The sequence below is a fragment of the Mastomys coucha genome, unplaced genomic scaffold (genome assembly GCF_008632895.1).
Source record: "Mastomys coucha isolate ucsf_1 unplaced genomic scaffold, UCSF_Mcou_1 pScaffold12, whole genome shotgun sequence".
In the NCBI taxonomy this organism is placed as follows: Eukaryota; Metazoa; Chordata; class Mammalia; order Rodentia; family Muridae; genus Mastomys; species Mastomys coucha.
In genome coordinates this window covers 1,046,629-1,073,999 of record NW_022196894.1, presented here as the reverse complement: position 1 = coordinate 1,073,999, position 27,371 = coordinate 1,046,629, and the positions used below count along the sequence as shown (strand labels likewise).

At 51.0% G+C, this 27,371-nt stretch overlaps 2 protein-coding genes across 3 annotated transcripts in view; one reads left to right on the top strand and one right to left on the bottom strand.

Moving 5' to 3' along the window:
- The window catches only part of LOC116084253 (mitochondrial import inner membrane translocase subunit TIM16), a 64,587-nt gene that overhangs the window by 8,658 nt on the left and 28,558 nt on the right, over window positions 1-27,371 (top strand). For both annotated transcript variants that reach the window (XM_031361107.1, XM_031361090.1), the window contains exons 4-9: window positions 1,726-1,796; window positions 2,239-2,422; window positions 3,464-3,540; window positions 12,158-12,208; window positions 17,259-17,345; window positions 17,805-17,887. In XM_031361107.1, the coding sequence (XP_031216967.1) occupies window positions 1,726-1,796; window positions 2,239-2,422; window positions 3,464-3,540; window positions 12,158-12,208; window positions 17,259-17,345; window positions 17,805-17,887 (553 nt within the window). The remainder of the gene's footprint in view (window positions 1-1,725; window positions 1,797-2,238; window positions 2,423-3,463; window positions 3,541-12,157; window positions 12,209-17,258; window positions 17,346-17,804; window positions 17,888-27,371) is intronic.
- Vasn (vasorin) overlaps window positions 22,135-27,371 on the bottom strand; it is a 10,713-nt gene continuing 5,476 nt past the window's right edge. The window contains exon 2 of the mRNA XM_031361118.1: window positions 22,135-24,751. Coding sequence (XP_031216978.1) covers window positions 22,721-24,742 — 2,022 coding nt within the window. The 5' untranslated portion in view covers window positions 24,743-24,751 and the 3' untranslated portion in view covers window positions 22,135-22,720. The remainder of the gene's footprint in view (window positions 24,752-27,371) is intronic.

The window sequence follows — 27,371 nt, the reverse complement described above, 5'->3', positions numbered from 1 at the left end:
TGACAACTTTTACTATTTGGTTCTCCTCCATCATGGCTTCTAGGGATCATCAGGCTTTGTACGGCAAATGCTTTCACCTGCAAAGGCATCTCACAGGCCCAACATGGGTTATTTTAAAACTACTGCTGATCTGGGGAGATGGCTGACCAGATAGAGGCACTTGTGTGCAGGTTTGATGGTTTAATGAGCTTAATCCTTGGGCCTCATCAAGGGACAGAGGTGAATTTACTCAGTGGAGTGGACCTCTGACCTTCACATGCTTTCATGACATGAGCATGCCTGCATATACATACACATGTACTAACTACAATAAATGAATTAAAATACCAATATCTATATATAACTACAACAATGCTTAAAATTAGATGAGAAAACATGCCAGATTGGTGGCGTAAACATTTAATCCCAGTGTTTGAGAAAAGACACAGAAGAATCAGGAGTTCAAGGTCACTTCCAACAATAGATCAAGTCCGAGGTAAGCCTGGGCTGCATGAGACTATCAAAATAATAATAATAATAATAATAATAATAATAATAATAATAGAGGGAGAGGGAGAGAGAGAGAAAAGAAAACAGGTTTTTTACATGTCACATCACAATGGATCTCAAAAACGTAAGAAAGGCTGGAGAGATGGCTCAATAGTTAAGAGCACTTACTGCTCTTGCAGAGAATCCAGGATCGGTTCCCAGCACCCACATGACTGCTCACAAGCATCTGGAACTCTAGTTCCAGGGAACCTAACATCTTCTTCTTTCCTCTGTGGCCATCAGGCATGCAAGTGGTATACAGACATACATGTAGGCAAAGCACCCACATGCCGGACAGAATTATTAGTTAGTTAGTTAATTAATTAATTAAGAAAGAAAGAAACAAACAAACTGGTCAGAAAGGCTCCGTACTGTACTGTGTGATTCTGCATTAAGGCAGAGAGGGAATAGTGCCATGGAACATTTTCTATGAAGTTCAAGGCAGTTTGTATGTTAGTATCCCAAGCACTCAACTCTGGGTAGCTGTGTCATCGAGGTAGTGGTGGGTGTGCTTAGCACACACGATGCCCTGGATTTGATCCTCAACGCTTAAAGAAAAGAAAAGAATCTGAGTAGTGGTGGTGCACACCTTTATCTCAGCACCCAGGAGGCAGAAGCAGATGGCTCTCTGAGTTTGAGGCCAGCCTGGTCTACTGAACAAGTTCCAGGACAGCCAGGGATATACAGTGAAACCCCATCTCAAAAAACAAACAAACAACAACAAAATCCCCAAAGTTATGTAACTGCAGTTTGTTGCTAGAAGCAACACAGACCACACACATGGTGGAGCTGTGCTCTACTACAATTACAGAAAGAGCAGCAGCCAAAGGACTCACCAGGATATGTGTTGTAGGAAGAGACCTAGATGTGTCTCCCTAGTGTCTAGAGAGAATTTGGCTTCTTTTTTTTTTGTTTATTTGTTTGGTTTTTTTGAGACAGGGTTTCTCTGTGTAGCCCTGGCTGTCCTGGAACTCACTCTGTAGACCAGGCTGTCCTCGAACTCAGAAATCCACCTGCCTCTGCCTCCCAAGTGCTGGGATTAAAGGCGTGTGCCTCCACCACCACCACCACCACCACCCCTCCCCCCTGCGAATTTGGCTTCTTAGTGTGTGTGAAAGTGTCACTACTGAAACTCTGTAAGGAGCTCATTGGGTCTGAAAGGGACATTCAGCACGTCCAATTGCTCCTTCCATACAGACCTAGTCACTGACTTGGACTTCTCGCCCTTCGATGACTTCCTCCTGGCCTCGGGTTCAGCTGACCGGACGGTGAGTGGGGCTGGTTGGAAGAGCTGCTTAGGACCCATGCCCCTACACCCTGGGGTCTCTGAGCCCTGGCTTCTATTTATGCCCTCGCTGGCCCCAAGTGCCTACTCAGAGCTGCTGTTGTGATCTGCTCTTACAATGCATGACTGCCTTGAGGGGAGCAGGCTAGGGTGGTTTGTGAGGTCAAAGAGGAGTTCAGAGCCCATGCCCTGACTCCCAGGCCATCCTTGCTGGTCTCTGGTCACGTCCTATGCTTCCTGAGTTGGGCTCCCTCCCTCTCCATGGCAAGATATGTGGTTACCTAACTCCCAACAGCTAAGGCGGGCAAGATACCTTGTCCTCTCATGGACAGGCCTTGTTTCAGCATGGGACCAGGATAGCTTTGGGCAGTCTGGCGGTAGCGGTGGCTCTTAGCACTGGGCCGTAAACTTGACCTTTCTTTCAGATAAAGCTCTGGCGTCTGTCTGGCGCTGGAGAAGCTCTTGCCTCTGTGTCTGGAGTAGTGCTGGGTCCTGAGGAGCTGCCAGTGGAGGCACTGCAGTTCCACCCCACTGCAGAAGGTGTTCTGGTGAGCACAGCTGGCAGGACTGTGAAAGTCTGGGATGTAGCCAAGCAGCAGCCCCTGACAGGTACGACCACTCTGGAAGGGCTCCCCCTTTCTGGCAGCCTCTGTCTGGACAACCCTCCCTTTCTCTATTGGTGTTTTTGGTAGTGTAAGAAAAAATGTATCAAGGATGGGGTACAACTCAGTGGTGAGTGCTTGGTTTGCGTTTCTGAGGCCCTGAGTTCCATCCCCAGCAACCTACAAAAGAAAATATACCAAGCTCTGGACATATCATTATCACAGGCATAGAGTATACATTTTTTTTTTTTTTCGAGACAGGGTTTCTCTGTATATCCCTGGCTGCCCAGAACTCACTCTGTAGACCAGACTGGCCTCAAACTCAGAAATCCGCCTGCCTCTGCCTCCCAAGTGCTGGGATTAAAGGCCTGAGTAACCACTGCCCGGCTACAAGTATACATTCTAAAGCTTTGTAATGAATAGTATATCACTGTCCGCTTCCAGCAGGCATCTATTATATTCCAAACCCCATACTACAGAAGGAGGAAGGAGCTAGAAAAGCAGTAGTGGTAGCAGTGACGTGTTAGAGGACGTGTCAGAGCCAGCGAGTGTGCCTGGGGAGTGAGCCAAGCTAAGGAACAGGGGATCTCAGAAGCTTTTGGGGGTCATTGAGGGTCAGGGTGTTGTTTGGTTGGTTGGTTTTTGGGTTATTTTTGGTTTTGTTTTTGTTTTTTGGAGGTTTTTTTGTTTTTTGTTTTTTGTTTTTTGAGACAGGTTTCTCTGTGTAGCCTTGACTGTCCTGGAACTCTCTCTGTAGACTAGGCTGGCCTCAGATTCATAGAAGTCCACCTGCCTCTGCCCACTGAGTACTGGAATTAAAGGCATGCACAGCCTCAGAGGGTTATGAAATAGAGGCATATCCTGGTGAGGGCGGGCTTGAAGAAGGAAGCCTGTAGATGCGTCTGAAGCATGTCTGGATGGAGCTGCTGTCCTATCCCCTGCAGGCTGAAAGACTTTGTAACTGGGGTTGCCCCACGGCAGGTCTCCCCTCATCTGCTCCCCTGGTGCCCTCCTCACCTGGTGCCTAACCGTGGCTGTTTCCCCGCAGAGTTGGAGGCCCACAAGGACCTGGTGCACAGTGCTATTTGGAGCCAGGATGGAGCCATTGTGGGCACAGCATGTAAGGTAAGCAGGCAGCAAGTGCTTAAAACTTAGTGTGGGGCTGGTCCAGCCAGCCTCGGATGCTCAACAATATGGGCTGAGGAGCCAAGACAGGATTGGCGGGGTTTGAGCTTCCTGCCCCACCTGAGGCCCCATTAGAGGGGGCTTGAGCAAAGTCCATGCAGCCTCCTGCTGGCCTGTGCTATTTGGTTTGGCTTTGTCTGGTATATAAGCAAAACTGTACCAGCTGCCTGAATAGTTTCTCCAAACAGCTTCCCGTAACATCCAACTTGCTTCAAGGACAGTACAGATAAGTGGGCAGTTGTAAAGGGACATGGTGCTTTGAGCTGATTACATTGGTCACAGGGATTTGGCCTCAGCCAGAGGCTGAGGATGCAAACCCTGAGGAGAGTTCATTCCAGGGGCAGGAATGGCAAAGTGAGCATCCTGTGTCTGTGGAACATTTGGAGACACCCCCAAGCCTTTAGGAGCAAGAGCTGCTGGTGTTGTGGTGGCAGTGGACAGGTAGGAAGGTTAGAGAGGCGGGTGGTGGCCTGTGATGAGCAGAGTTTGTATTTGACACACTACTGTGTCTGCTGTGTGGATAGAGCACGGTTGAGGTGGGCAGTGTCTATACTTAGTTTTTGGACTGCCATCAATCGGGGTGCACTTGTTCAGGGAAGATAGAGATGGCGGCCAATAGAGTATCTGGTGGTGGATTGACTGTGAGGAGTAGGGATTGTGAGTTTGGACATACAGGCAGGTCTTGAGAGAGAGCCTGTGTGAATGTTCTAAACAGTACTGCTACCATGGTGACTATACGTGGATTGAGCCTGGGGACCTGGAGACATCCCAGTTTGTCGGTGGACCTGATAGAATCCTGAGCCACATCTGAGTGGGGGATGGGAAGGGAGGTGTAGTTTGTGCCCACTGTCAGAGATACTATCTGAAGAATCAGAAGCAAAGAGACGGTGGTAAAAAGAAGATAAGAAGAGTGGGCCTGGGATTAAGGCTAGAAGGCCACTCAGGTGTCAGTGTACCAGAGCTTAGGAAACCTGGAGTTGAGGGCCTTGGAGGTATGGGACATTTTTGATAGTATTTTTTTTAAATTTATATGTAAATGAGTACACTTTGGCTGTTTCAGACACACCAGAAGAGGGCATCAGATCCTGTTACAGATAGTTGTGAGCCACATGTGATTGCTGGGAATTGAACTCAGGACCTCTGGAAGAGCAGCCAGTGCTCTTAACCGCTGAGCCACCTCTCCAGCCCTCAGTTTTTGCATTTTTGATAGTATTAGGGCCTGAAGAGACATATGAAAAATGGCAGCCAGGAGTGATAGTGTATGTTTGTTGTAGTCCTAACACTAAGGTGGTAGAGGCCATGAGGTCAAGAGTTCAAAGGCCAGCCTGGAGCACTTTGTGAGTCTGAGGCCAGTCTGGACTATATAAGATCCTATCTCAGAATAATAGAAGGAATGGGGGCCATGGAGCCAGAGACAGGAGTAGGGAATGCAGAAATGAAGGCTTCAAGCCCCGAGTACTCCCAGGCCCCTGGGTCCATAGATTGAAGGGTCCTTCCTTTATTCTTATCTTCAATCTGCCATTTTTGCAAGGCACATTTCTCAGTCTTTTATCAAGTATCCTTCCTGGTATTGTTCATTACTCAGTTGGTTCCAGATGCTGGCTTGAGCTCTGGAGATTGAAAAGTAATACCAAGACACTCTGGTTAGTGTATCCAAGTTTAATGCTACAGGGTGGGAGGCAGTTCCCAGAAAATGAGCTTGACCTTCATCCTAGAAGATGAGGTCTGGCTACAGACAAAGAGAATATCTCAATCATGTAGCCAGCCCTGATAATATTTCACCCGAGTGACATGTCATTATCACAGGGAGTGCCCTGCCTCTCCTTCCTTTGAGAAACCTCTATGCCCCTACCTTACCAATGTGATGGTCCAGCTCCTTCTCCTTCTCTGAACCCCATTTGCCACCAGAACTGAGCAGGAAAGACAAAGAATAGCCTAGTGAGTGCTGGTGATATTGCTGACTCACACTGTGGACACCCACCGTGTCTGGCCTGCTGTATCTTGCAAGGCAAAGTTAGATGGAGAAAGCCAAGCCCAGGGGACTCATGCTAGGTCCCCCCACACAGAGACATTTCCTCTCTAGACCCAGAGCCCAAAGCTGCCAGGAGAAGCAATGTCTGTTTCCCAAGCAGATGGCACAGTAAAGTTATGAACTTATAAAGTGACCCCTGCTCCTTCCCCTCTTTTCCAGACCTTGGTGTGCTACCTGTGGGGATGCGCCATCTCTCCCAGGCTGGCCTAGAAGGTACCTTGGTTATGTGCCCACTTCTGCTTTCCTTTGCTGGAAAGGTGTCTTGAGATCCTGGGGTGGGGAGTACTACCCTTACTAATATAGTCCTGGGAGCAGGAGGCTACTCCTTATGACCACAGGCTAGATGGAGATGCCATAGGCTTACATAGGTTCCCCAGAGTGGTATTGAGGTGGTAGGTAAGCTCACTCCAGTAGACAGTGTCAGAGCCCCTCTTTGCCAGCAGTTGTAGACCAGGCTTTGGTCCAACATCTTTTTGCAGTGGCTGCTTGTGTTGCCTGATGGGGCCAAAATGGCATGACATTTTCCATTAGAGGTGCCTGAGTCCTGTCTTGCTCAAGCAGGGCAGCTCAGCCTCCTCTCAAAGCACTCAAGCTAGTCCTATTAAAGACTGAGAGAAGAAACCAGAGCCACGAGAGGGCGCACAACCATCACAGATGGCAGGCTTGGCCTGCTGTGAGCTCAAGGCCAGCCTTCCCTTAACCTGTTGTGCACCCAGCCTTAAACTGCTACACTTAATGGTTCTCTGTGGAGTTTGTTGCATTCCAAAAACAATGTTACACTCCCAACCCCAGTGCGCTCCCTGGGAGGGAAGCTCCGTGGGCCCAGGTTTGCACAGGTCACAAAGCTTGTCACTGCTGGGTTAGCATTTGAATGCATCCCTCCAGCTGCCCTCTGGAGCTCCAGCTGTCCTGCTGGGTGACAAGTGTTTTCTCTAGCTCTCCAACTTAGGAACTTTCTATCTCTCCCATCCCGTACATCTGTTTCCCCCGTTCTGAATCTCTAATACTCTTCTTTGCTCTTTGCTGTCACTGTCCTTCTGTCCTGTTTCTGTCTGGTTATGCTTGTTCTTACTCTGCCTCTCTTCCTCCTCGTTCTCCTCCTCCTCTTCCTTTCCATCCTCCTCCTCCTCTCCATCCTCCTCCTCCTCCTCCTCCTCCTCCTCCTCCTCCTCTCCATCCTCCTCCTCCTCCTCTCCATCCTCCTCCTCCTCCTCTCCATCCTCCTCCTCCTTCTCTTCCTCCTCCTCTTCCTCCTCCTTCTCCCCGTCTTCTTCCTCCTCCTCCCCATCCTCCTCTTCTTCCTCCTCCTCTTCCTCCTCCTTCTCCCTGTCCTCCTCCTCCTCTTTCTCCTCTTCCTCCTTCTCCTCCCCATCCTCCTCTTCTTCCTCCTCCTCCTCTTCCTCCTCCTTCTCCCTGTCCTCCTCCTCCTCTTTCTCCTCTTCCTCCTTCTCCTCCCCATCCTCCTCCTCCTCCCCGTCTTCTTCTTCCTCCTCCTCCTCCTCCTCCTTCTCCTCCTCCTCCTCGAGTCTGATTTCATGTCACATGGCCCTAGGAACCCTGACTGTTTGGGGCAGTGCTGCTCAGGACCCAAACCCTGAGCTGTGCTTGATGCAGAGCAGAGTGCAGTTGGGAAAGCTTTTCTAGAAGACCCTTGTGCCTCCCTGACTGCCCTAGCAGGCCTAGGTTCCCAGCCCTGTCTAGCCACTGTGTGCCTCCTGTAGCTCTGTTTTGTCCATCGCTCCCTTCTCCTCTATCTGCTTCGTTGCGTTTTTCCCCTCACACCACTCACCAGCAAGCCTGTCTCAGCATTGTGATGGACTTTTCCACCTTGTCTTGTGCTTGTCTTTTGAGCACAAGACTCAGGTTTCTTCCAGGCTTTTTTATGAGTACTCTGGCTGGAGGCTGTAGCCCTTTGCTGTGAACTTTGTCCTTACTGGAACTGGCTCTTCATTGTTCCATCTCAAGCGCAGACTCCAGTTATGCACACAGCAAGCATTAACTCGGCTTCCCTTATATTTGGTCTAACTTTTATTCATTTATTGGTATGTTTTAAGATCTGTTTTTGTTTGCATGTTTTGTTTTTTTATGTCTATGTGTGTTTTGTCTGTATATGTGTCTGTGTACCTTATAGGTGCCTGGTGCCCTTGGATCCCTGGAGTTACAGATGGTTGTAAACAGACATGTGGGTGCTGGGAATGGAACTTGAGTCCTCTGGAATAATATCCAGTGCTCTTAACTGCTGAGCTATCTCTCTAGCACCCTCAAAATATATTTTGAGGCAGGATCTTAGGCTATAGCTTAAGCTTGTCTATAGCTTATATAACTTCACTTACATAATCCAAGTTGGCATAAAATTCAGTGATTTTCTGCTTCTGCTTTTTGACCACTGGGATTACAGGTGCGAGTCACCCTTCTTGGCACAATTTTAGTTGTATTTAACAGGCTGTTTTATAGGGGAAATATATCGGGTAATACAGAAAGTTCATATATTTGCCCTCCACATCCATTTCCTTTATTACCTTGTTGTGTTTAAGATGAATTGTTTTGAGTCAGGTTCTTACCTTGTAACCCTGGCTGACCTGGAACTGGCTACATAGACCAGGCTGACCTCATGGACAGCCGCCTGCCTCTGCTTCCCTAGTGCTGGCATTAAAGGCGGATGCTACCACGCTCAGACATGCTGCTGTATTTTGTATAACCCAGGCTGACCTTGAATTTGGAAACCAACTGCTACCATGCTCAGACATGCTGCTGTATTTTGTATAACCCAGGCTGACCTTGAATTTGGAAACCAACTGCCTCAGCCCTTCAAGTGCTGGGATTGCTAGCATATCTCCTGCCTGCCTCCTCATTACCTTTTGCATTAGTGGGATACTTTGTTACAATTATATAGATACTAATAAATTATTAGAAGCTGAAGTCTGGTTTTCAAGAGGTTGTTGCTGGTGTGTCTTCATGTTGGAGTGGGATGTACAGTCCATGCAGCCTGGATATTGGTGGCTTTCTCTAGTACTGTCTGCCTTCCCCCCCCCAGTATATATTCATTTTCTTTTATGTGTACATGTTTTGCCTGCATATTTGTATGTTCACCAAGTGCCAGGTTTGGTGCTCATGAAGGTCAGAAGAGGGCGATGGATCCTTGCAATGGGAGTCAGTAATGATTATCAACCACTATGAGTATTGGAATTGATTGAACCTGGTCCTCTTTCACATCAATAAAAGCTCTTAACCACTGAGTAAACATTTCACTCCCCCAGACCCCTTTTTTTTAATTTAAAAAAAAAAAAAAAAGACCAGGCATGCTTTTAATCCCAGCAGTCCTGAGGCAGAGGCAGGGAGATCTCTCCAAGTTCAGAGCCAGCCTGGTCTACATAGTAAATTCCAGGACAATCAGGGCTAATACAGAGAGACCTTGTCTTTAAAAACTGAAAAGAAAGAAGTCATTTTGTGCTCGTGCCACGGTATACAAGTTGGGTAGGTCAGAGGACGACTTTATGGAGTGAGTCAGTTTCCTCCTTCTACCTTTATGACGGTTCCAGGATTCAAACTCAGATCTTGAGGCTTACACAGTATCTTAGTTAAGGTTGCTATTGCAGTGATAAAACACCACCTTCAAAAGCAACCTGGGCGGACATGACTCATTACATCTCACTTGTAAGTCACGCTCGTCCCTAAAGGAGGTCAGGAGGATGACTCACGGCAGGGATTTTCGAAGAAGCTCTGGAGGGTGCTGCTTGCTTCCTGGCTTGCTCTTCATGGCTTGTTCAGATTGCTTTCTTACACCATCCAGGGCCATGTACCCAGAGGTGGCACCACCCCCAGTGAGTTGGGCCCTCCCACAAGAATCATTAGTCAAGAGAATTATCTACAGGAAATCTGATGGGGGACTTTTCTCAAACGAGGTAGTTCTTCCCATATAACTCTTGCTTGTGTTAAGTTGACTAAAAACCCAACCAGGATCCATGGCAAGTACCGTTATCTGCTGAGCCATCTCAACACCCCCTCTACCATATTTTATTTATTTAGACGTGTCTCACTATGTAGCCTTGACTTAGTTAGGGTGTCTTAGTTAGGGTTTTACTGCTGTGAGCAGACACCATGACCAAGGCAAGTCTTATAAAGGACAACATTTAATTGGGGCTGGCTTACAGGTGCTGAGGTTCAGTCCAGTATCATCAAGGTGGGAACATGGCAGCATCCAGGCAGGCATGGTACAGGAGAAGCTGAGAATTCTACATCTTCATCTGAAGGTTGCTTGTAGAAGACTGACTTCCAGGCAGCTAGAATGAGGGTCTTAAAGCCCACACCCACAGTGACAGTGACACACCCACTCCAACAAGGCCATACCTCCTAATAGTGCCACTTCCTGGGCCAAGCATATACAAACCATCCCAGCTGGCCTGGAGCTCACTGTGTAGACTAGGCTAGCCTTTAGCTCATAGAGATCCATCTGCCTTTCTCTCTCTCCTGAGTGCTGGGATTATAGGCATGTACCACTGCGCCACTGTGCCCATCCCATCCATCACTGTCTCTCTCACTGAAGCCTGGGATTATAGGCATGCACCACTGCGCCACTGTGCCCATCCCACCCATCACTGTCTCTCTCACTGAACCTAAAGCTTCCCAATTGGCTACCCTGGATCTTTCTGCCTCCATCTTCTGGTGCTTGGACTACAGATGTGCATTGCTGTGCCTGGTTTCCTCTGGGGTACTAGTGACCTAAACTCAGGTTGGACAAAATCAGCTAAACTGATTTTATATCCCTAAAAATAGACTATCTGATCTCTAGTTTCTGTCTTTGGTTTCTCTCATCGGTGTTTGTAGCTTGCCTCCTGTTTTGTGGATGTACTTACTTTGTAAGATTTATAACTAAACATTTCATTCCCTTGGTGCTGATGCAAGTGGTGATGTTTTAAATGTGTAAGTCTGAGTATCATTTTTCAAAATATAAAAGCAGGCATCTGTGTTGATGGAAACAAAGTTGAGCCATACTAAAATATAGAGAGGAAATGCTGGCCGACCCCCACTTCACCCCTCACGGCCAGCACCGACTCACTGGTCTGACCTCAGTCTTTTCTCTCTGCTTAACTCCAGAAGTGTATAAGAGCATGGTCACTCAGATGGAGATTTGTATTTATTGTAGCATGGTGGACTCACACCATGGCATGTTACCCTCAGTTCCCTCTTTGCACCTAACAATTCTCTATGGCCAAATCTATAAATAGTGTGTACAAACTCTGCTGAATTGTTTTTTCTTTCAGTTGTTGATCCCAGGGTCTTTTGTATGTTTGCATGCTAGGTCTGGACTTTACTACTGAGCTTCACAGCCAGGCATATGTCTCAGCTTTTATGCATTTGTGCTTGGCCATGGAGACAGCATGCAGACACCCAGATCATCTTAATAGGACCTGTATATAGGGCTTGAGTGTTTTGTTACAGATTTTTGTCTTTTTCCATCTGAGCCCTCAGGTAATCTTGATCAGTTGCTGTACTGAAAGGATAGTTAGGAAAGATTAGCTTTTTTTTTTTTTTTTTTTTTTTTTTTTTTTTTTTTTTTTTTTTTTTTTTTTTGGTTTTTCTGAGACAGGGTTTCCCTGTGTAGCCCTGGCTGTCCTGGAACTCACTCTGTAGACCAGGCTGGCCTCAAACTCAGAAATCCTCCTGCCTCTGCCGGTGCTTTTAACCACTGAGCCATGTCTCTGGCCCTCCCTTACTATATTTTGTGAGACAGTGTCTCTGTTCTGGATAGGCTGGCTAGCAGTGAGATTTGCGTGTCCTCCTGTTCATAACCCCATGGCTAGGCTTACCGATGCATACCTGGTTTTATGTAAGTTGCTGGGGTCTAAACTCAGGTCCTCAGGCTTACATGACAATATCAAATGAATCATCTCTCCAACCTTAATATGAAGTTCTTTAAGGGCAGAAGTAACGTCATTACATAAGACCTTCCTCCAAAAAGAAGAAGAAGAAGAAGAAGAAGAAGAAGAAGAAGAAGAAGAAGAAGAAGAAGAAGAAGAAGAAGAAGAAGAAGAAGAAGAAGAAGGTAGAAAAAGAAGAAAAAGAGGAAGAAAGAAAGAGAAAAGCTGTGGAGAGACTGCACATGTGACACACCTGGCAGATAATAGTGATTAAGAAGTTAGAGTGTTGCTGGGCGGTGGTGGCGCATGCCTTTAATCCCAGCCCTTGGGAGGCAGAGGCAGGCGGATTTCTGAGTTTGAGGCCAGCCTGGTCTACAGAGTGAGTTCCAGGACAGCCAGGGCTACACAGGGAAACCCTATCTCAAAACAAAACAAAACAAAACAAACAAACAAACAAAGAAGGTGGAGTGTTGTTGCTGAATATAATCTTCTGGGAGTCTGGGCAGGAAGGGACCTGTCCTCCAGGTAAGAAGGAGGTGACCTCTGCTCTGTGGAGCCTGTCTGTGCAATGTTGGACTAGCTGATGAGAGCCTGGAGTATGAGGGCAGGCTGTCCCCAGCAACCCTCCCGTTAACGGTATCATTTGTTTCTTTCTCTCTTCATTTAGGACAAGCAGCTTCGGATCTTTGACCCCAGAGCAAGAACCCAGGCTTCTCAGGTGAGTTATGTGTACGGTGCTGGTGGGTAAACACTCCTACCCAGGATGATAACAGCTGCTGCTGCTGCTGCTGCTGCTGCTGCTGCTGCTGCGAGTTCTGAGTGCAGAGGCCTGATGCCTGGGTCCTTGGAAGGGCCTAGCTTTGATCACAGGGTGGGACCCAGCCAGACTGCCCACAGACGGTCATTCCTGTGCCACAGGAGACATTCTCTGACTTCAGGAATGTAATTTGAGATTTCAGCTCCCTCCCCTCCTTTGATACCCATCTTTCTTTTCTCAGCATGGTCAGCAGAGACCAGCTACTTAGGAGTCAGAAAGAATCCTCAATTCATCACTTTCTGTATCCAGGTCTTTTAGTGAGCCATGAGATGGACTGATGTCCCATTCCTACAAGACCTGGGGACTGTAGGTATTTTGTTATTCTCTGTTTACTTGGTGCCTGGAGCCCAAATTGTCATGATTTCCAAATGAGGTAGCAGGCATAGGGCCTCTGGAGAGTCATTTATTTCTCAGATTGAAACCCTGCAGGCAGCAGGCAGCTAGCCACACATAAGGCCTTGTTCCTGATGATTGTTGAAGGTTTCTCTGTTTGGGAGGGCTCAGTGTTTGTCCTTAGAAACAGCTGGCTTACAGACTGGGACTCAGTTTTCCACGAGGCCATAAGCAGAGGGATTGAGGTGGGAAGAATGTTCTAGAAATCATCTGAAAGGTCCAGATGAGAGGCAGGCTGTCTATAAAAAGGGCCTGTCCCCTGGGCTGTGGGAAACCACTAAAGAGCTTTAGGTAGAGAGTGAGGACAGTGAATTTCTATTTCTATTTCCTCTCTTTCAAGATTGTTTTTTAAAAAAGATTTATTTATTTATCTTATGTATGTAAGTATACTGTCTCCCAAGTGCTGGGATTAAAAGCATGTACCACCAACGCCCAGCCGAATTTGTGCTTAAAAGAACCAGAATGAGATGAGGCTTTGCCCCTGGGGGGTTGTAATGCAAAATCTTGTTTCCTAGTGAAGACCTAGGCCCATTGCAGTCGTCTTCCTCCCGTTCTGAGGACTGGTTCCCCATAGGAAGTTAAAGATAGCCTGGGGCATCCCTTCATCCTCAAAATCTATTCACGTGGTACATTATGCCAAAAGAGACCCCATTTGATAGAATTGCAGAGAGCAGTTGGGCACACCTTAGCCTCATGTCCCTGGAGAAGCTGCTGATCCCATCCCACTTAGTTATTTGAATCTCAGGTTGATGTAGGCCTTGCCTGGAAGGCTTTCTGTCTGATCTCCAAATTTTAGAGGTCCCCAGGTCTGTCTTAAGGTGAGATAGAAGCCCCTTCTCAGGGTGACTTGCCCAGGGCTTGGAGGCTCACCACAAAGCACCTGCACTCCTGCACTGAACATCACACTGGGCCAAATCCTTTCGTATTTTCCTTCTCCATTTCCCTTTGCAGTGGCCTCTTTCCAGCCTGCCTTCTCCCCCATCCCCTCCCCTTTTCCTCCCCTCCTACGCCTCCCTAACACCCCACAGAGGTGGTCTGTGAGGAGGCTGAGGTGGAGCTGGTGTGGCTGCTAGCCAAGGGGCTCCAAGTTGTTGAAGAATACAGGCAGGCATTGAGGAGTGGGGGGGTGGGGGCTGGAGGGGCTTTAGCCAGGAGATCTGGGAAGAGCGTGGGCAGCTCCATTGGCCGCCAGGATGGTGCCTGCGCTTGGCTCTGAGGCACTATGCAATGCGGGGGCAGCAGCAGGCCTGGAATGCTGCCCTCCAACCATCCCTGCCTCCTCCCCCCACCAACTTCCGCCCAGGGCATCTGGCCCACACCTGGCTTCTATTAGAAAAACCACGGCTGGCCGCCAGAGTGGTGTGAGCTGAGGGGCCAGCTCAGCGAGACTCCTTCTGAAAGTGCTTTCTCTGAGTTCCCTCTTCCTGTCTAACAGGGAGTCAAGGTGGGGGGTGGGGTACAGTGTACTGCGCTGCGCCCTACCTGTGCCTGTTCTGGGCCTCTCCTCCTCTGAACCCCACTGTCCCACAGGCTGGAGGCTGCACGTACTGCTAGCTAGAGGTGTACTCTCCACTGTCAATTTTGGCCTGTGCCTCTGGGGACTTGGTCTTGGAGCAAGTGACCCTTGGGTGGCTGGCTCCCTATTGTATTTTATACCCCTACTTAGTTTTAATTTTTTTCAAGACAGGGTTTCTCTGTTTAGCTCTGTCCTGGAACTGGCTCTGTGTCCAGGCTGGCCTTCAGCTCAGAGATCTACCTGCCTCTGCCTCTCGAATAGTAGGATTAAAGAAAGGCATGCGCCACTGCCAGGCTAGTTTCTGTTTTTGAGACATGTAGTCTAGGCTTGTCCTGAACTTACTACATAGCTGAGTCTGGCCTTGAGCTTCTGACCTTCCTGCCTTTGGCTTAATTTTATTCTTGAGATAAAGAGTCTCGCTATGTTGCCCAGACTCAACTGTCACTGGCCTAGGACCCAGCAGTCTCTCTGAATGCCCCCTAGACTCTCTCTTGCTGTTCCCTTAAGCCAAAGCCTAAGGTCCTAAAGTCGTTGCTAATCCAAAGAAGCAGCAACTCTTGTTTTTAAAGTATTTATTTTTATGTGTATGAATGCTCTGTGTGTATGTACGTGGGACTACCACGTGGGTTCTGGGAACTAAACTTGGGTCTTCTGTAAAAGCAGTCACTACCATTAACCTCTGAGCAACTTCACACTCTTGAGGTATGAACAATGCTGGGCATCAGTGGTGGGGACTCAAGGCCTCACTTAGGGCCAGGAGAGGTTGGGACAAGCCCTCTTAGATGCTTTCTCACTACCTCCTAATGTCAGGATACTGGCTGATGCTGGTCATCATGGCTTATATAGTGATTCCTGTTTCAAAAATAGAGCCGAAGAGAGGGAGGAGGGGGAGGCAGGAGCCACGAAGGTATCTGCTGGTAGTTGTAGTTGCTAAAGAGATCACACACACCCTTGGAGAAGTTCCCTCTCAGTCTCTGCAGTGCTAGCCCTATGTAGAGTCTTCATTCTAGTGCAAACAAAACATCATTTATAGTATTTTCAGATACATTCTGTGCTCCGTTACCTTGTAAAATACATATTTACAGCTGAATGTGATGGTGCACATCTGTAAACATGTAAATCCAGCACTTAGAGGCTGTAGCAGAAAATCAAATGGTCAAGACCAACCCAGACTATAGGCAAGACCCTGTCTCAAAAAAAAAAAAAAGTGCCCCCCCCCCCATTCAAATACAGGTTCAGTGCTGAGCACTTAGGAGATTTTAACCCTGAATCCTTGAAGACCATGGCCAGGGGGGATGTGCTTCTGTGCTTCTCACAGATGGAGAAAGAACTCATCCAGGGGCAGAACAGTAGAGACGGGCCGGCTCTTCACCAGCCCAGTCTGACTTGGATTTCTCTTACAACCTTCATTTTGCTCCTCTGTGGCACTTAGTAGACACAGCAGTGGAGTTACTCCATTTAGTCTGGTCGGCCTCCTGTTGTGTAAATGTTCCATGGACTTAGGAACCAACCTGCTTTGTTCTCCTGTGTCTCCAGTTCCTAGCACAGCAGAGTCACATTGCTAGTCTTTGAAACCTGTCCTACCCCACTGTTAGCTCCTAGCACAGCTCTTGGCCCATGGGAAGCCTCACGTGTTTGTTGAATATGAGTGAGTGAATGAAATGCAAACCAGTTATGAACCATCCAGTTTTCTGCCTCCCAAGTGAAGTGATTCTGCACACTCGTGAAAGAACAAGAACTCAAACAACACTTCTGACCTATAGTAGTGTGTCAGTGGTGGGGCTGGCCAAATGGCTTGACCCTTGTCCTGACCCCACAGCCCCTCTTACATGGAGAGAGAAGTGTGGGGCCGTAGTTCTCAGGCTCCTACTCCAACTTCCTGTGTCACTGTAGCTGGCTGGGTGGGAACAGTGGGAAAAGCCCCTTGAAGGACAGGCGGAGCATTTCCAGTGGTCTCCCACGTTGGGGTCAGCCTCTCCGTGCTGGGGAGGGGCCACGGCCAGCTTCTCCAAGATGCCTCCCTCCCTCATTCATTCCCAAGGACAAGATCGTGGGAAGTTTGGAGGAGGCTGGCCACATTTGGGTGAGCTATTTTTGGTAACAGGGTCCTTGTCTCAGGCTCTAGGGGCCAGGGTGACTGGGAGAGAGCTGATTGCATTTCCTCTGGCCCCAGGACTCCCTCCTGCCAGGGCCCAAGGGGGACAGGGCCATTTGCTCTGCCTGTTGTGTGAACTACTTCTTCCTGCCTTGGGGCCTCTGGCCTTCCTGTCTGTCAGATGCTCCAACACCCCGAAGGGCCACCAGGGGCACTGCTCTACCCTCTCCAGGATGTTACCCAGAGCTTGGCCCCAGGCCCTCCCTCCGGCCTACTGGCAGTGACAGGAGGCAGAAATAATCCTTCTAATCCTATGATTTGCACGGGGCTTTTCTCAAGGCCCAGTCCTTCTGTGTATACTCTCAGTTGATCCTCTAAGCAGCCTCAAGGAGTGGGTGGCACAGGCACTGTAAGCCTCATTTACAAGTGAGAAGAATGAACTCTGTAGAGGGTGTGCATTCCCCAGGTTCATACAGCTCTAGAATGACAAGCCTCAACCATCAGCTTTCTCAGGGTACCTACAGAGGTGAAAAGGCACTGCTGCTGCCTTTGGCCTCACCACACCAGCCCTCTCAGGGAGAATGAACCTGAGCCTGCCATCCCCTGCTTGTCAGGATGCCCTGGGGGGGGGGGGGCAGGGCTCTTGCTATGATTCACATGGCCTTCAGGACCTCCCCTGTTTTCTGAGGGTGCTCAGACAAGTAGACATAGAACATCCCAGCTCCCAGCCACTCAAGAGATCCTTGTCCCCAGTAGGGGCCCTGGTGGCTCAGTGCTGTCTCTTGCCTTTTTTTTTTTTTTTTTTTCTGTGTAGCCCTGGCTGCCCTGGAACACACTCTATAGACCAGGCTGGCCTCAAACTCAGAAATCCTCCTGCCTCTGCCTCCCAGGTGCTGGGACTAAAGGCGTGTGCCACCACTGCCCAGCCTGTCTATTGTCTTTTGCAGAGCACGCAGGCCCATGAGAACAACAGAGACATCCGGCTGGCGTGGACAGGCATTCAAGAGCACCTTGTGTCCACTGGATTCAACCAGGTAATGGTTCCTCCAGCATTCATGGTACTGCCAGCCAGGGGTTTGTCTAATCCTTTAGGCCCTTGCTTCAAGAACATTGGGTAAGGCCATTGGGAGGTGAGATGCAGACAGCCAGTTATAGGCCTGTCCATATACGGCCTGACTGTGCAGCTGGGTCTCAGGGCCCCAGGGAACTGAGGGCTTTAGAAAACTGGCAGATTCCATTTGCAGTAGCTAAGCTTGACCCCTGGAGCCATGGCAGGCCCCATAGGGACTAGAGTCCATGGAGGGAAACGCCCCTTGTCCCTTGTCACCTAAAAGTTCTTAAAGGGGCAGGGCAGGATATGAAACCCAAATTCTCCCTCCCTACCATGACTCCCATCTGCTCTGGGGTAGTGGCCATTGCCAGGCTGCACCCTCGAGCATCAGGTTCCAGGAGCAGGGAGATCCCTCTGAGCCTTGCTCTGGCTTCCCCAACAGATGCGTGAGCGAGAAGCGAAACTCTGGGATACCCGCCTCTTCAGCAGTGCCCTGGCCTCCGTCACCCTGGACACCTCACCTGGGTAGGAATTTTGACAGGCTGGGAGCTGGGAGCCAAGTGTCTAGAAGGTGTCCCAAATGGCCACTAGTGATGGCCCCTGACACTGAGGCTGGCTGATCACTAGAGTGTGGCAGATGCTGAGCCTGGGTTGGCCCTGGGCCCAGCCCTCCAGGATCCCCAGCTTTACCAGCAGGTGGTGCTGATGCAGTCCTAAATGGGCCAGTAAATGAACTTGTCCTGTCCTCTTGGGGCTCTGTCAGGAATATCATCTCCTGGCCATGGGGCACACTTCCTTGTCTTAGGGGTTCATTTGAGTGTGTTTTTAAATTTAGGGTAGGGGTTATGACCTTGAAAATGTGTCACTGGGGTACAGGTGGCATGAATGACCTTGATTTTTGCTGTGGATGTTTGCATGGAGCTGAGGGCCCAAGGATACTTGAGGTTGTGAAGAGAGACACTTATGGGTATGAGATCTGAGATGCTAGGGCGGATGGCCGTATGCCCATGTGTGTGTGGCAGCTACATGTGGGCTTGGAGTCCACTGACATTTGTGTAAGAAGCTTGCTTGAGACCTGCTTCACATATGTTCCCAGACAGCACAGGAGGGTAACGTGTGCTTCATACTCTCACCCTTCCCTTCCTGTCTCCAAGAACAGTGTGGAAGAAGGTTTATGACTGCCTGGTGGGATCCCTGGCCAGGCCGAGCAGCTTTGTGGAGAAATGGCTTTGGTCTGCAATGGCTTATAAACCAGTCACTAGCAAGCTGGCGCTTAGGATAAGCACTCTATTCAATCTGCATGGCTATCAAGAATAGCTAAGGAGATGAAGGCTCCAAGAGGAGCAGAGACTTTGCCAGGCATGGCTGCAGGGAAAGGAGGGAGGGACTCAGCCCCAGCTCTGAAGCCATAGCTGTGACTAATGGCAGGGCTGTCCAGAAACCCTTCTGGGGAGATTGACTAGGGAATACTAGATCTAGGGAAGGCTTCCTGCCCTTAGCTATCTTGTCCAGTATACCCTTTCTAGAATGTTTCAGAACTGAAGAACTGAATCACAAGGGACAAGGACTTCTCAATGGCCCAGAAAAAAGAGCATCATATGTGGGGTCAGGGAACGCTTGGGAAAGCAGAATTGCTTATGCCCTCAGAGAATGAGGTGTGGTCAGGGAGATGAGACACTCTACATCCTACTGTCTAATGGACATGGAGAAGAAGCCAGGATGCTTGTTTTGTTTGTTGAGACAGGGTTTCTCTGTGTAGCCCTGGCTATCCTGGAGCTCACTCTGTAGACTAGGCTGGCTTCGAACTCAGAAATCCGCCAGCCTCTGCCTCCAGAGGAGTGCGCTACCATGCGTGGCTTGGTGATATCTCTTTAGAGTGAAGAGGGCAAAGCTGAGGCATATTCAGGGTCAGGGGCTGGGTCTCAAGAAAAAGGTATCAGCAAGGTGGCTCTGCGCTGGAGGAGAGACCAAGGTGCTAGGCCTTGAGGCTGCACAACCAGAGTTTGTCTTGTCTATCCACCCCAGGCCTGGCACTGCCCTTCCAGTCACTCAAGCCAGATGGCCTGTTTCCTACAGGCCTCCAGCGGAGGTGCTTTGGGGCCCCTGGCACCACCGGTCCAGTATTCTTCACCTGCTACTTCCAGCCAATCAGGCTCCACTCTCACTGGTAGTGATGCAGGTATCCCCTCCCCCACAGGGCATCTCCTGCCTAGCCTTAGGATGGCCCTTGGAAGAGTTAACCATGCCCAGACCCCATGGTGCCACTGGCCAGGGCTGACCCTGTAATTACAGCAGTTAAGAATAGCCTCGAAGGACCAACAAGGGCTGGAATTTGTCAAATTACTCCCAGATGGGCCGCCAGACCAGCATTCTTTCCCTCTGTCCCCCAAGTCCTAGCCTATGCCCTGGCAAGCTGACACCCTTGGCAAGAGAGCTAGGATTTTCCAGCCTACACAAACCTAGTGGACATTGGCACAGGCCAGTATCCAGTGTCCAGAGAGTGTATGGTATGTCCCGGGTCCTCCCAGGCATACCATAATGCAGATCCCCTCCCCCATGTGTGAAGATGTAAAGTTTACAGAGTGCCAACTCTGGACACAGCCATGGGGGAGTTTGGCAGCTGTGTCTCCTTGCCACCCTTGATCTCCCTGTTACAGAGTTTCCATCTTAGTTTAGGCAGAACAGTGTGTGCTCACAAGAGCTACAGGGCCAGAGGGTCACGTGCCTTTCCCCACCAATTTCTGCCAGGACCTTTGCATGGTTCCCATCTCTGCGCTTCTCTAGTCATTTCTAAAGAGTCTATAAGGATCCTTGCACTGTGCAAAGAGTGGCAGAGCTTTGCCAGGCTTCCTCATGCCACGTGGAGGGCTCAGGCTGCCATTCAGAGGGCATCCCAGCATTTCCCATATACCAGATCTTAGGTTCAACATGGCGGCGGCAGGGGGGTGCATGATAGCAGGAGGTTCTGCAAAGCCCCTACTAAAGAGCAGCTTTGGTCCAGGAGGTGAGGAGAAATGCCTGCCTCGTGTTCCTTGCTCCTGGGTGTCCTGAGGTGCTGTCTGTGAAGAAGGTATGGAAGTGTGAGTTAACTGCTGCTGGTCCTGCTTTCTGTAGCTCGCCCTCTGGCTGCTCACCTCGCCTCACTGGAGACCAGGAAGCAGGTGTTAGGACCCCATCCATCTTGCCACTATGAGCTGTTACTGTTGTCTCGTGTGGGATGTGCTTCTCCTCTTCCCTAAAGGACATTGAGAGGCTCGGAATGTGAGTTTCCGAAGCTCTAAGGAAGCGTGCTCCTGCCTCCCCACACCCATCTGGCTTCTCGCTGGTAGATTTACCGTGAGTGGAGGCTGGCATCTTGGCCTGGTCCCCACCAGGGATGGCATGACCTAGATATCTTTTTTGGAGGGCTCCTCCCCCTTCTCTAGGTCTTGCCACCCCACCCTGCCATCCCTCTAAGCCAGGTTTGCTTTGCAGCAAAAACATTTACTCGGCAGTCATCACTCTTCAGCAGTGCCCCACAGGCCCACAAAGGCCCCTTTGATGGGGCTGCCGAGAGAGGCAGCCTCGCCACGCCTACTGTCCTAATAGAACCCAGGCCTACAGGAAATCCACCTGGGCTGCTGCTGCCACCACTGCAGCCTCAGTAGAAAGGGGCCCCACCCAGGCCCAGTGCTACCTACCACCTACTGCCACACATGACCCACCATCCACCTCCTCCCTCTTCCAGAGCCCTCAGCAGCCACTAATTGAATCCAGAGCCTCATGTGGCTGAGCCTGACTTGATGCTGACATCAACACCCCAAACCACAGGGCCTGTTCCCCAGGCCTGGCTGGGCCTCCTCCTTCCCTTCAGGGGTGAGACTTGGTACCAGGGCCATGACCCACAGGAAGACACTGATTGGCATCGCAGCCTGAGTGACTGGCTTCTGCTTTTGCTGAGCCCTTCCACTCTGCCAGGGCCCAACTCCTCTCTCAGCCCTAAGGGTAACAGACAAAGATGATGTGTACCCATCAGTTTCCAGAGCTGCCCACACCCCATCCAGGTTGCAGCTGTCCTTGAACCTAGTCTTGCTGCCCCCACAGCCTGTAGTCTTCCTAGGAAACAATCCTTTGGGGTTCTAGAATTGCTGGACACATCCCCAGAGCAGGAAGTTAAGGAATACCCAGCTTGGCACCACCTGCAAGCCAGCAGTCCTTTAGACCTGTCCTTACTGCCAATGTTCTGTCTGGCCCTGCTTTCCACCCACTGGGTTTCTTGCCTTGGTAATCCACATACCCCCCACCCCCCATATCAGCTAGGCTTGTGCCAGAGCAGTGTAGACAGCAGGAAGGAGCCAGGGCCATACATACCTGGGCAGCCTAAGACTCTGGTTCAGTCTGGAAGCCACCTGGTCCCAGGATCAGTCATTATTAGGCTCTAGAATGAGGAAGCTCCAGGCTGTCTTCTCTAGTTGAAGATAGTAGACTGTGCTTTCAGAACACCCAAGGAGGATGTGACATCCCTCTGTGTCCTGTGTTTTCTGTGAGCCCCTTCCAACCTTATACATTAAGCACTGTGTCTCCTGTCCAGAAGACTAGGCCTCGCCTAGGGTAAGCCGCCCTAACAAGTCTACTTTCCTGCCCCACCCAGGTGAAGGCCCTACCATGGGTCCGGATCCATGGTTGCAGCATTCTAGTGGCAGGGCAGCAGCCCCGCCAAGCCTTTTCCTGACCACTGTGGCCAGGGACTTGCATATCTACAGACCTTAAATCTCACGTAACCCAAGCCCAACCAGAGAAACAGGCAATTTTTTTTTTTATTTTCTTACAAAAAGCCTTCATATCATCAATAGTCTTACAAAAACCAAAGTCCTTGTCACTGAGTTTGAAAAACACTTTCCCAGCATAAACGGGAAAAGATCTTTTATAAATACATTAGAAAACAAAAAACAAAAAACCGAAAACAATAGAAGCAAATCCTCATGTGCCCAGAGCACCTTCCTTTCCAGTTTCAAGTGTGCCTGCACGTTGGGGGCCAAGGCCCTGGCCCTAGTGCCTTTCCCACCCACTGTTTCTGGGGGCTTCCTTCACTGGCTACCAGACTCCATGGCTGGGGAAGCCCACCATGCCTAGCCATGTTACCAGCACATGGCAGGGTGCACATCCCAGGGTTGCACACTACACAAGACAGCAGGCGCTGTACTGGATGCACTGGTGGCTGTCAGAGTTCATCTGGGCTGTAGCAGCTTACAGATGAGACCCAGCCCAGAGAGGGTCCCACAGCAAACGCCATTGCGCATGTGTACTGAAACTTCCTTCTGAGGCAGCAGGAGGGTGTTGACTGGAAGCCTGGCCCCCTGGCTGCTCTTTCTCAACTGCCTAAATGTAGTGCTTAGCAGGGAGGACCCCCTGAAGGCTGGGCCCTGGGTAGCCCATAAGGGGCACCTCACATTCAGGACCACCTGACAAGGCCTCCCCACCTCCCTCTGTTGCCTTGGAGCCTGGCTCCAAGGGGGCTTTCACCCCCTCTAGTTCCAGAGGCCCAGTCCCTGGTCCCACCTGTCCTTTGTCCTGAGCTGTAGAAGTTGCCCGCGCCCGTCGCACACAGTAGGCTGCCCCTGCAGCGGCCAACACAGCCAGAAGTACAGCGGCCAGGGCAGGCGCAATGAGGAGTGGCAGGTTGCCCTCACGGGCCTGGGTGACTGGGGCGTGGTTAGAGCGGACTGCCTGCGGAGTGTTGGCCTCCCCACAGGCCTCTTCACCTTCAGGCGTCCGCCCAGCTCCCAGGGGTGTGACACAGATAGAATAGGTGGCATTGGGCCGCAGCTGGGTGACTGTGTACTCTGCGAGTGAAGCAGGCAGCCGTAATGTCACCAGTCGCTTGTCAGGGCCAGACAGGTTGCGGTAGGTGAGCCGTAGGCTCCGCAGTTGTACAGTGTTACCCTGCAAGTAGCGCTGCAGCTTCACACGCAAGGAGGTGGGGCTCACTGGCTCAATGCTGAGAGGCAGCAGCCGAGGGGGCCTTGGAGTGTCTGGTACGGAGCTGGGCTTCATCCCTTGCTCCACTGGACTCTCACAGTACAGGCCAATGAAGCCCTCAGGGCACAGGCACTCCCGGTGGTGTCTTGCCCCTACACGGCAGCTACCACCATTCAGGCAGATGGATGCTGGACAGTCCTGGGGCTGAGGAGCGGGCCTCATGGTTGGTGGGGCAATCGATAGTACGGTGGAGGCCTGGGCAGTTGGCTCTGTGAGGCTGGGCCAGGTGGAAGCTTGGCTAGAAGTTGAAGGTGTGGGCTCCCTGATAGTAGGCCTTATGGTAGGTACTGTGGCTGTGGTAGTGGTGACTGGGCAGCCAAAATCTGCATAGTCCAGATCCAGGAGCAGTCGACCAGCATTCTTGGGTGGGAAGTGACAACGCGTCTCCTCAGGGCTGGTCAGCACAACATGGCTCTCACGCACCCAAGGACCAAACCAGCTCAGGGGGCACAAGCAGTTGAAGGGGTTTCGGGCAGCTGCTAGGGAGCGCAGGCGAGGAAAGAGACTCGAGAGGTCACTGGGCAGGGCCTGCAGGCTCAGGTTGCTCACATCTAATTCCTGTAGGGCAGTCAGGCCAGCAAGGTCCTCGGGCCGTATCTGGGCAATACGGGTGTTGCCAGCTAGCCGCAGGCGTGTCAGGCCACGCAAGCCTTGAATCACAGATGGCATGTGCTCCAACTGGTTGTCAGAAACATCCAGGTCATGGAGGTTGTGAAGGCGGCCAAAAAGCCCCTCATCCAGCTGCCGCAGCCCTAGGCCAGCCAACCGCAGTGCCTCTACATTGGCAGTATCCAATATTCCAGCTTCCAGGACTGGGATACTGTTGTGGCTGAGGTCAAGCAGCAGCAGGCGGGGCAAGTGCAGGGGGGGTAGCACCCGAAGCTCATTGTCTGGCAGCTTGAGCTCCAGGAGGTGGTCAAGTGCATCGAAGGCACCGGGTTGGATGTGGCGAATGCGGTTCTTACCCAGGTAGAGGCGTTCCAGGCGTCGCAGGCCACGGAAGGTCTCGTTGGAGATCTCATGCAGCTTATTGGCAGTCAGGTCCAGGTTACTGAGGTTAACAAGTGGCTGAAAGATGCCACTGGGCAGGCTAGTGATCTGGTTCTGTGACAAGTCCAGAAGCTGCAGGCCCGGAAGGCCAGCAAAGCAGCCCACATCAAGTGTAGTGATGCCGTTCTCAAAGATATACAGGCCCACCGTGTCTGGCGGCACGTCGCGGGGCACTGTGGTTCCCCGACGGGCCGTGCAGAAGACTCTCTGTGGCTGGTGGCACTGGCAGCCTGATGGGCAGCCCTGTACTCCAGACCCCAGGAGCACCAGGAGCAACAACAGCAGAGGTGGCAGGCAGCTCCTGGAGTGCATCTTCTGTCCCTAAGAGCAAAGAGCTTATGAGTCAGGGCTGAGGGGCAGCCAGATCAGGAAGGCCAGAAAAGAATTCTCCATTCCCCACCCTCAGATGCACCAGAGCCCAGAACTTGTGAGTCAGGTCCCTAGTGCCCTTGGCCAGTTTCTGGGCCATCTCTGTCATCTCTTCTCTATGTGATCGATCATACCACTGTGGCGTTGGTTATCATGAATGAACATACAACAGGACCATCAGCCACTGGCAATAACTCAGTGACAACAGTTTCCCAGACCTTCTTGCCCCAGGCAAGACCAGTCCTCTAGTGGCTGCACAGACAGGGAAGGAGAAATGTGGGTCCTGAAGCCCCTCCCTGTAGAATCTGGAGAGACAGGATGGGCAGTTGGCCCGGGTGTGTAAGAAAAGAAGCTGGCTGTTGAGGCCGCTGGCCCCTGCAGCACACTCTTGGGTCCCTCCCTCCTCTGAGGGAGGAGAGACCGCAACAGGAAAACTTCACATGGAAACTATGGGATCTGTGTTTTTCCACTTGTGCTGTCAGACCTGCCCAGGACGGGGGCTGTGGGCCGCCAGGATGTGGCCAGTGATGAGGTTCTTAGAGGAGGGGTAAAGGCTGGCTGGCTGTCCTCGCCTGGCAGGTGTCCCCTCTGGGGAGAGGGCTGGCTGGCTGGATTGAAACTCCTTTTCTTCCCCTGTCATCAAAGCACAAACTAAAGATGAGGAGCCCTGTAGTTCAGGTGAGGAAAAGACACTGTCCTCACCTGGAATGGTAGCCTACAACAGTGCTAGGCTGGACAAGCGTATCAAGTGAACTCTTCAGATAGCTTTTAGAGGTTCTGCTCTGGGCTAGACCCACAAACAGCATTATCCCCCAGAAGTGACAGTGGCCTGTCCTTTCCACATGCCAGTGCTTGCTCAGCACGCTGCTGCCTCAGTCCCCTCAGCAGCCAATTGAGATTCGTATGTCACGCCAGAGTAACAGAGAAGGGGCTTTTGAAGGTACCAGTGAGTCTGAACTGGAGCTCAGAGCTTGAGCATAGCCATTGTGAGAGGGTTTGCCCCTGGGACAGGGCCCCACGTCCTCTCAAAACCCATTAGAGGTGGGGCTCCCACTCTTATCCTGGGATGAGAGAGGTCAACAGCTTGAGAGCTGGAGAGCTGTCACTCTGGGTGCCCCAGAGGCCTGGACCTTGCTGGTATGTAGGCCTGCCCTCAGGCAGGCAGTCCTGCCTAATGGCTGACAATCCCCTCCATTCTAGGCACCTGCTGGTCACACAAGGGCCCTTTGTGCTAGAGCTGGGGCCTCCCTTCCCCCACATGTGGCCACAACAGGTAACAAGACCCCCCACCCAGTCTGCCTTCACCACTCTCCCATCTGTGGGTTCCCCCTTTCCAAAGCACAAGGGCCCCTGGTGTGAAAGGGAAGAAGACAGACAGACAGACTGACGGGTGAGCTAGCTGCCTGGGGCCTCATGCCAGCTCTAAGTGAAAGAAAAGGTTAAGCCCACAGGCCTGTCCACTACCTGCAGTATCCCTTTGCAGGGAAGGGATCTTCCCAATTGGTGCCTCTAAAAGCCCCTTCTCTTCTCTTACTTTGAGCTACAAAGCAGCCCTCAGTGATGAACACCTTGGAGCTTTCCCCACCCCTGGCCTGCTCATCACTTCCTTAGGCAGAAGTCCTGCCCACCTTTGCTCTGACCTGCAGAGTGCTTCTCTGTGCAGTGTGCTTCTCTGCTGAAGGAGCTACCTTGGTAGGGACTACTATTGAGAATCAGCTGAGACAAGTACCAGAAGCTCGAGGCCTCAAGTGTCCCTGATCCACCAGCACCATGGGACTCTACAGTTAATAACCTAAACCTGTTGGGCACGCCCCTAGCTCCCTTACCCTACAGGACCATTTCTAGTCTCCTTAACTCAGGGTAGCTTGTTTGGCCTCCATCCACACAAGAGCGAAGAGACCTCCCCCACGTCAGTCTTCTCAGTGCCACTAGGCCTAAGGTCAGACTGGAGGGGACCCAGCACATGGCTAGCCTGGCAACGCTACTGATTTGTAAGAGCTCATTTCAGCTCCTTACTCTGTGCGAAAGGAAAAGGGAGTGCAGGAGTGGCCATGGGTGCAGGCAGCTGCCTCGCTAAGGGCTATGAGCTATGGAATACCCATACAAATTGGTAGGAGAGAGAGCTGAGTTAGATTAGGAGTGACCAGGGTTCTAGGCTGGGAAGACCACACAAGTAATAGCTAAATCTAACTCCATTCCTCCAAGAATCATGTTACGTTTCTTTGCCTGACCCCTGGCTTTACCCTTCCCAGCACGGGAAGTCTGAGGCAAAAGGTGGATCTAGAGCTTTGGAAACCTCCAGTTTGCAAGCTATAGTCTGTAGTCTGGGGAGCTCTGTCGTGGCTCTGGGAACAGTGTGGGCAGTCCTTGAAGGGAATCTGGTTAAGGCTGATCACGGTGGGAAGCAGCAGAAGGCAGGCCTGACTTCAGGTTGGCTGGCCTGGAACCTTCTCCGTAGACCAGGCTGATCTTCAACTCAGAGATCCTCCTGCCTCTGCCTCTGAAGTACTGAGAGTAAAGGCGTGCACCACAACTGCCCAGCCTGAGTCCCTTCTGGACTGAGCCTCACTGT